Raw genomic sequence first — 9960 nt, forward strand, 5'->3', positions numbered from 1 at the left:
CATGAGTCAGAGGCCAACTCAACAGTAGTAACAACAATACACTTGGAAGTTCTTATATGATTGTATTATTTGTTCCCCAGAATCAGCCCTTTGTCTTAGCTGCCGTCCCACAGATGTAGACAGCTGTCGTGTCTCTAAATCCTCTCCAAAGTCTTCAGTTGTCTGACCTTCTCATGGTACCACGGGTAACCTAAAGGGATCTCAGTTCCTGGGTTTGAGGCAAATTTCTCATTGTAGTTGTTAAAGCCCAATTATTCCTCTAGGGCTGCTAGTTTTCTTATGTATGCTAGTATCCGTAAGGATGTCTCCTTCTTATCTAACAATCACTTTTCCTTCTTCCTTGCATGGCTCTCTGTTTATTGTCTGTTATTCAAGCTCCTGGACCTTTGGTTCTGAATTTTCTCCTGCCCTTTGGAGTCCCTGCTCTAGCAGTGGTTCTCAATTTAGGGTCACTTGGTCCCCCAGGGAATGTTAAGCAAAGCCAATAGATTGAAAGAGAAATATACATGAGGGAGGGGAGAGAAGAGGAGGGAAGGGAACATCTAAAGTATTGCCTACCCAGTGTTCAATGAACACTGGGTAGGCAATACTTTCCTCCTATAGAGCATCTGCACAATTCAACCAGAAGCTCAAAAGTTGAGCTAGAATACCTCATTACTCCTAAGGGAAGAGTTAAATTACACTTTTGAAAAATTCTAATTCATAGGATTCTTAAGTACATAATCCAGTGATCTAACTGCTTAATATAAGACTTTAACCTTCATAAATTAATAGATTTTTATTATGGGTTGCACTGAATATCTAGGTATGTTAGGACTTTGAGAACTAAAAAACCGATAAGTCCCCAGGGCTTCTTTAGTCTTACAAATATCCATCTGTTGTTAGGAGAAAGCTTGTGGAAAAGAGTCTCCGTTCACTGAGCTTCAGCCTATTGCTTCACCCACTGGTAGAGGAGTGAACTGGGGCTTTTTAAATATAATTAAAATCTTCCTCATTGTAACAAAACAGTTACAGAGAAAATAATCACCAAAGATATTTGTGAAAGAAAAATTTAAAGAAGTTAGTTTGGTTTTTATTTTGAAGTTCACAATCTTAAGGTATTTGGGGATTAGAATAATGCAAATTTATGTATATGTGTATATATACGGTATATATGTATACACACACATATATATATATACACACACACATACATATGTTTGTATGCCTGTATGTATATGTATGTCACCAGGTATCCGGTCACATGCAGAGAAAATTTATGACTTGGGAAACACATATTAAACAAAAACCCAAAATCATGATTTCGAGGACATAGTGAGATTACTGTCTTAAAATAGACCAGAGAAGCTTCACGTGGGTCCTTGACTATTTACTGACAAACTAAAATATCTTAACTGGGCAGAGAGTACCTAACACCATCCTCTTATTCTGATTGTATGAAGAATTATGTAATAGTTTAAATATAACTTCTCATTAAATTAAAACCATTTGCCTTCAAGTCATTCCTGACCCATAGTAACCCAATGTGTGTCAGAGTAGAACAGACTGCTCTATAGGGTTTTCAATGGCTGATTTTTCAGAAGGAGCCAAGTATCATGCCGAATTATAGTAAGTGTTTTCTGGTTTCAAACAGCGCTTAATAAAGTTGGAATATGGGATCTGGGTGTGTGCAGTCAGCATAACTTTATGGTACCTTCCTCTGGGCCTTGGAAAATGGGGGAGATGTGCAGGAGACAATGAAGATGATAAAGAAAAACACCTGTTTAAGTCACGAGACGGGAGTAAACTGGCAAGAGTCCCCCACCTTTACCTCCTGGATCTCCTTGTCTTTAATCCTTAACCCCACCACACCTGAGACAAAAAGGCAGCTTTCACCAGGGATTTGGAGTCAGGGAGTCACACAATCTGTCAATCTCCCAAAGTAAGAAATGAGGCAATGGTGGTCGGCGTTGTTGTTTTTATGTGCCCTAGAGTTAATTCCAGGAGCCCTGGCGGTGCCGTGATTAAGAGCTGTGACTGCTTACTGAAAGGTGGGCAGTTCAGATCCACCAGTTGCTCTGGAAACCGTATGGAGTGATTCTACTCTGTCCTGTAGGGTCCCTATGACTCGGAATTGACTGGAAGGCAATGAGGTTTAGAGTCAATTCTGACTCGTACTGACCCTATAGAACAGGTTAAAACTACCCCCATTTCAGGGCTGAAATCTAATAAAGATTTCAAAGTCAGTAAGGAGCAGATCACCACGTCTTTTCTTCCGCAGAGCCACTGGAGGGTTAGATCTTTCAGTTAGCAGCCAAGTGTTTTAACCATTGCACCACCAGGACTCCTTTGAGGCAATGAGTGGCCTCCAATTCCAGTGCATGGGGAGAGAGGCATGTGTACCTAGCTTTCCCAGCTGAAACTCTGGACTCATTTTTTTTTTCCCTCATAAAAACATTGTTTAACAAACCATTTAAGTGCTGTAATACTTGCCATATATTTAGATTTAAAGCAGTAAGATGGTGACAATCAGTTCAGGCCAGAAACTGGAAACATATCTCTTAATTGTGCCAGGGGAACCTGAACTGGGGAGGATAGGCAGGCTGCAGTCAAAACGCAGTGTTGAAGGGCATGGACCCGGCCAGAGGGCATGGCTCAGGAATATAGCCAAACAGAAGGATAAGAGTCTTCTTAAAGTCCAGAAGGATTTGATTTCCAACTGCTATATCTAATTAGACCCAGTACTGAGGTTTCCTTTTTCTTCTTTTACTCCTTTCATTTGAGTTAGGACTACAGTGTCCAGGTAAATGTGTTGAATTATTAACAGACTTTTATTCTAGACAGAGTTGTATGAAAAGGTTTATGTTTTCACTCCTATTTGCTTTTCTTACGTAACTGTAAACAAATGCTAGACACAAATATCTTTAAGATTTCTTTCCAGGCAAGTCATAAGACTAAAATACATCCAAAGAATGAATCACAGCCTCTGTCAGCTGTTTTTAATTCAATCTTTGATATGATAACAATATTTTAGCATTTTTGAATCCCACATTAACAGGCCAGACAATGTGTTATCGTCACAAATTGCTAATCCCCTCCCCTCCCTTTTTTCTGGTGATGTTTTTCAAATAGATTGACAAGGAGCAATATGATAAAATACTTGACCTCATCGAGAGTGGGAAGAAAGAAGGGGCCAAACTGGAATGTGGAGGAGGCCCGTGGGGGAATAAAGGCTACTTTATCCAGCCCACAGTTTTCTCGAATGTTACAGATGAGATGCGCATTGCCAAAGAAGAGGTAAATGGTTCCATTCTGTTCTGTTCCCTTTGTTGTGATGTTTTGTCTGCGTGTGTGTATACAAAGTGTCCATTTGAAATTCTCAGCTCTTTGAATATCTTTTCAGCAAATGTTGCTCTTCATTTCTGCTATTGATAAAGGTTTAAGGTATTTGGGATCAAGACTAAAAATAGCAAAGATTCCATTTAGCTGTCCAAGAATTTCCAGCCAAAGACAGATCAGGAGGGGTAACAATTTCTAGGTGCTTCCTTCATAGCATTAATGTAGTGAAAAAGAAAATTCCATCTTCATGGTTTTTCTTTATCTTCTTTTGAGATAATATATTTGAAAATAATTTGAAAAGGAAAAAGTGATATGCAGTTACAGGTGGGTTTTTTGTGGTATGATAATTGTAGGTTCACAAGCTGTGAGTAACATAGAAAGGTCTCCTGTAATCTCCACCACACTGTTCTCTCCTCTACAGCCCCAGGCAATGGCCAGCTGGTCTCTTTAAACATCAGCAATAAGTAGCTCCCTATTTCTTGAGAACTTTCCACGTTCGGACAGTACTGATCATTAGAAAGGTCTGTCTCTGGCTGGCTAGATTCTCTCCTGTTACATTCTACCTGCTGCTCCCATATTTACCCTCTGCCCTTTTTCCTCACAACAGCCATACATATATTTGAAAATAATATTCATCCCCTTTGTCACTCTCCACCTTCCATGTACTCTTGACCGCATACTTTTTAGCTCTCGTGCTTCCTAGTTTTCCTAGGCAAATAGATTGTAGTTAAATATTGGGTAATCACAAACTAACATTAAAAAAGAAATGATCCAGAGATAAGATAAATAACTAGGGAAAGATAGTTTGCATTTAGACATTGTAAATAATCTACCCCATGGGCACTGGGGGGTTTTAATAAATGCATGGATTAATTCAGTGGCTTTAGGCCATGAAGGTGTCATGGTAAGAAAGCAATGACAACTCAAATATATTGAATCATAATCCTTTCGTTCATTAAACTTGTGTTTAGCATCTACGATATGGCAGAGGATCTGGGAGGGTTATTTTCCTCGCCCCCAACATTTCCGTCATATGAGAGAAGAAGTGCAGAATCAGATTTGCAAACAGAGGAAAAACAAAAGTAAAAGAAAATGCATATGGATAATCAAGCATACTTAGTTCCTCAATGTCAATTCAGTCCTGAAATTTTTGCATTTATTGGCAAATACTTGTGTGATTAGTTCTGATGTTGTATGTCTTTGATTAATGTCAGAAAGATCTAAAGGAAAAATCTTCAGTGAAGGAAACATCCATTGTATTCCTAAAATATACATAGTAGAACAGCTTGATTGCTACTTCAAAGTAGTAGCCTGGTGCCATGTGATGCATTCATTTCAAATTATGTAAGCTGTTAAGATACTCATTGCAGTAGCAGCTATATATTTGGTTCTCAGGTTGTAATATAATGATTAGATTTACAACTTTTGGATTTGTGCTCAGCTCCATTGAATGGCAGCCCAACCCCTATGACTCTTCAATCAGTGGCAACACCAAAAAAACATTTCTCTTTTCTGGTTTTTGCCTCCCCTCATTCACATTTCCCAGAAGATCCTGCTCAGTCAGTAATACTCAGACAAGCCCTCTTTGTTTTAAATTTTAATAATTGGTTTAGAGAAATTTAATATAGGAGTTTAATTTTTAAAGGAAAATCCAGTTCTTTGTCTCCCACTTGGGACTGAGTTGGGCTGTGCTAACTCAAGCATCTGGTGAAAGTGAAAGAGTGGTTTAAGCTGGAATAAGCCAACTGTGATTTTTGTTTTCTGTTCTGTGACTATAGTCATTGCCAGTGAACTCATGCTTTGGTTAGTACAGGGTGATTGGAGATTTAAGACCTTGTAGTAATGAGCCATTCCCTTTGGTATGTGAGAGTTGCACAAGATTTAGCTACAGAATAGTATCAGAGCAAAAATTCATGTTGTTTCACTAACTTGTTCCCCTCAACACTCTGGTTTCTCTGCACCTAGCTAATTATGAAGAGATCTAAGTCCAACAGAGTAGCTGATGTATCAATCATTGGTACACTGATATTTAAAACACAGTTATTAATATATAATCATTTACCCAGTAGAACAAGCACTGCTCTCTGGCTTGCTATTTGTGTAGTAATTTGGAAGATGAGGAAAACTTAGGAGAGGATTAAAAATGTTCCTAAATGGGAAAGAAATTCTGAAGTTAATAATTTAATGTACCACCATAAGATCTTGGAAGCCTTAATGCCAACATCTAGAAAATGAATATTGCCATTTTTATTTATCCCCTACCCTGTTCCAAAGAGGATGTAACACATGACTATCACCTGTCTTTACTTAGCAATCTGGCATTTACCTATTTTGATTGTTACACATAGACTTGAAATAAGTAGGAAACTCTTGATCAATTTAGGATAGCTTGTAGGGGAAGTAACTCCACGATATAATTTAAAATATTTAGTCTTAACCTATTATTTGATTCATTTCATTCATTTTCTGTGGTGTAGATATTTGGACCAGTTCAGCAAATCATGAAGTTTAAATCTTTAGATGATGTGATCAAGAGAGCAAACAACACACACTATGGCTTATCTGCAGGAATCTTTACCAAGGACCTTGATAAAGCTATAACCGTCTCCTCTGCACTGCAGGCTGGGACAGTGTGGTAAGTGAACCCTAAGTAACACAGCCTTCTCACTGGTAACCACATTGACAGGTTACCCTGAGCCTCTTCGGAGCTGGATTTTTCATTTGGAATCATGTGACCTGCTGGAAAAGCAATTGCTGCCTAAAAAAAAAACCCTCATATCCAGCTTCCTGAAATTGCTTGCCCAAAATATTTTATTGATGAGATTTTCCTAGCCAAAGGAAGAGAAACAATGCTTAGTTAATATTGACTCTGTACTAGGCACTGGATTCTGTATTCTTTACATTCATTAGTTCATTTTCTCTTACAACTTAACAGTTATTGTAAGGTAGCATATGATCTCAACATGTCTCAAATTTATAGACAAGAAACTGAAGTTTATTGAGGTTAAGTAGTTTATCAAGATCACACGGTAAATGACAGAGCAGACTCAGAACTATGTCAGACTCTAAAGCAGTGGTTCTCAATCCTGGGTGCACATTGCAATCACCTGGGAGCTTCTAAATATACTTTTTAAATAAAAGACCCATGCCCAGCCTCAACCATAGAGGTAGATATAATTGCTGTGTCTTATGCACTTCCCCTCCTTAGCCCCAAATCAGTTTACCTATTTTTAAAATCGATGATTCTACTGGTTCCTGGTTCTTTCTACAAGAAGATGTTTTCTTTCAGGGACTCTTGAATAAAAACAAGCAAATTCTTAGATAATCAGTATGGCTAGTGATTAATGTGGAGTTATCCTATATGAAAAAATCATTAATAAAATTCAGCACCGCTATTGTATATATGTATGTTTTCTCCACTTACTGAAGCCTTACCATGTACCAAGCACAGTGACAAACACATTTTATACATTTTCTTGCTTATGCTTTAAAACAACCCTACTGAGTAATGTCTCCATTTTGCAGAGGAGGGAACACATGCTTAGAGAGGTTAGGTAGCTTTCCCAAGATCACACAGCTACTAAGGGGTGGATCCAAAGTTTGCATTTATAGGACCTCCATTCTTTACCACAAGGAAGAAGGATCACAGAAGAGGCGATCAACAAGGCTGATCATTTTGAACTTACGGTTTTCTCTAACTGGATATTTCTCAGTTCTCTGTTTACTTATACTGAAGTGGTTTCATTTCCATTTGTAGAGTAAAAAGAGCAAACTCATTTTTTGTGCTTTTTAACAAAGAGAAATATCTCACAACATCATTCCACTGAGTGTCTTGGGATTCCCGTCAGAAATGTCTATACTGTCAAAATGGAGGGTACCATATTCTCATTGTGTTATGTCCTGGAACAATTACATTCTGGAATTGTCCCAGAATAGGATAGCTCCTTGGTGTTTTCAAGACAACCATGTAATTCCAGAGTGGCTAAGATTTTACCCAGTAATTTCAAAAGTAAAGATCTTATTTTGCAGCTCACAGAACAATTAAACAAAGCTCACATAACCTGTCTTTTTTTTTTTTATAATACTTTACTGTGTTTTTGTTGAAAGTTTACACAGCAAATTAGGTTCCCATTTAACAATTTCTATACTTATTGTTTGATGACATTGGTTACATTTTTCACAACGTGTCAGCATTCTCATTATTACCATTCTGGTTATTCTGTTTCCATTAATCTAGCTTCGCTGCCCCGCCCCGTCTTACCTTCTCATGTTTTCTTTAGGGTCATTGTTGACCATTTGGTCTCATATAGATGATTAATTAAAGAAGCACAGTACTCACGAGTGATATTGTTTATTTTATGAGGCAATCTCTTATTTGGCTGAAAGCCGACCTCCAGGAAGTGGTTCTTCCAGTTCCAAGTTTAAAGCGTGTCTCAGGGTGATAGTCTTGGAGACTCCTCTAGTTTCTACTGGTCCACTACGTCTTGGCTTTCTTAGGAATCTGAGTTTTGTTCCACATTTTCTCCTATCTGTGACCTATTGTATCCCTGGTCAGAATGGTTTCAGAATGGTCAGTAGTGGTAGCCGGGTACCATCTAGTTCTTCTGGTCTTAGGAGAGATGAGACTGTGGTTTCTGTGGGCTGTTAGTCCTGTAGATAGTTTCTTCTTTGAGTCTTTGGTTTCCTTCTTTCTTTTTTGCTGCAGATGAGTACAGACCAATCATAGTAAACTGTCTTTTTTTAAATGTACATTTATTTAAGTGACTATCTTCCTAGTGGAGAGACATGGATAAGATGTACTCCAGGAATTCGGAGAGTAAATGTTTTAACTGAGAAACACTGGAATATTAGCTTAGGGCTAAAGTAATGAACAAACTCTTCTAAGCATAATGCAATTGATCTGGAAGTCACACAGTCATCTACCTAGTATAACAGCATGAAAGGAGGAAAAAGTATAAAAAGATAACATTCTTCTCCTTTAAACATATTTTTCCTCTTCTCTACAGGGAGAAACATGTTGTTAATTAGATGTTACTGTTCACGTAGGCCACCAGGAAATTTAAAACTCAAGAAACTGTTCGTGGCCCTCCTAACTGCGTTCGAACTTCCCCTCTAGTATTGATCTTCTATCGTAATTTTTTTCTTTAATTCAAATTATTTAAGTGCTTGTAATTATATGTACTCAAACAAACATCTTTAGACACTTTTTGAAGTATGTCAGGGCATAAAGAAACTTGTAATCAAATTCAATTCCCTCCAAGGCCTGCATTTAAGCAATTTACTGAACCAAATAATGAAAAAATGAACTGAGTAGTATAATACATATTGCAATTGCAAAAGAAAATTGATTCTAGCATGTTAAATACCCAAACCTCAAGAGAATTACAAAGCTTATTGAATGTAGAGAATAAAGAACACCTACCCAACAGCCTCAAGTCTCTAGGGGACTGTATCCTTCCTCTTATGGCATATTGGCTATTCTTTCTCTTATAATCCAAACTGCCGCTTCTCAGGGACATGAAGTACTACAAGAATGGGTATCTACACTTATAGGTACACCAGTCTGTTTGTTTCTAGGTAGCATATATATACATACCTACACTTCTGCATTCTAATTTACAGTGATGCTTTCTTATTGTACTGAATATGGTATATTGAAATTAATGGAGTTCTTAAGATGCTCTATGAATTTCTAAAATTCCAAAATTGGGAGTTATTTCATATGTTGAGTATTTGCTATAATGGACCTCATTTCTTTTCAGGGTGAATTGCTATAGTGTGGTGTCTGCCCACTGCCCCTTTGGGGGATTCAAGATGTCTGGAAATGGACGAGAACTGTAAGAATAGCTTTCTATTAAGATAAACACTTATCTTCATAAATATGCTTGCCACTCCTAGGGAATTAACCCAGAGTCACCTCCTTAAATAAAATTTGCCTCTGTTCTTTTTTTGGAGATCCAGACCATCAAATAGTTTACCAGATGCTGGTTTTAACCAATAGGTTTAAAAAGGTGGTGGTAGAACAGAAATATAATTTATTAAGGTCGAACTTTTCCTAAGTGACCACATTAGGCACTTTACATGGGTGATTAAAATACGTGTCTGCTTTTAGAATCGTTTGTTGTATATATTAATATAAATCTATTTGGAAAACATTTCCAGAAAAGAGATGGAAACTATAAATTGTTGATTACAAGAAGTGTGCAAATATAAATGTACTCTAGTTATTGGAATATAACTCTTAAATAAGTAAATTAAAAAAAACAAAACAAAAACCCATTGCTGTCGAGTTGATTCCTACTTGTAACGACCCTAAAGGACAGAGCAGAACTGCCCCATAGGGTTTCCAAGGAAAGGCTGGTGGATTTGAACTGCCGACCTTTTGGTTAGCAGCCAAGCTGTTAACCACTGCACCACCAGGGTTCCAAATAAGTAAATTAGGTGGCTTTATTTCAAAGAACTTACAGTGTATGACAAGTAATTCTCATTTGTTGAAATATTATTGATGTATACTCTAAAATTTTTAATAATCTGAATGAATCATTTTTGGTACTAAAATCTAAAGTGAAATTTTACTAAGGAAAGCAATATATCTTATAGTCATGACTAGATTGAAAATTTATATATAAATGCATTTATAAG

The 9960-nt window shown here is 37.3% G+C and overlaps 1 protein-coding gene across 1 annotated transcript in view; it reads left to right on the top strand.

Annotated features, from left to right (window-relative positions):
- Positions 1–9960, top strand: part of ALDH1A1 (aldehyde dehydrogenase 1 family member A1) — a 52911-nt gene that overhangs the window by 37919 nt on the left and 5032 nt on the right. Inside the window, exons 10-12 of the mRNA XM_004383291.3 lie at positions 3112–3276; positions 5796–5953; positions 9081–9155. Of these exons, the coding sequence (XP_004383348.1) occupies positions 3112–3276; positions 5796–5953; positions 9081–9155 (398 nt within the window). The remainder of the gene's footprint in view (positions 1–3111; positions 3277–5795; positions 5954–9080; positions 9156–9960) is intronic.

Source organism: Trichechus manatus, unplaced genomic scaffold (genome assembly GCF_000243295.1).
Source record: "Trichechus manatus latirostris isolate Lorelei unplaced genomic scaffold, TriManLat1.0 scaffold00107, whole genome shotgun sequence".
Taxonomy (NCBI): Eukaryota; Metazoa; Chordata; class Mammalia; order Sirenia; family Trichechidae; genus Trichechus; species Trichechus manatus.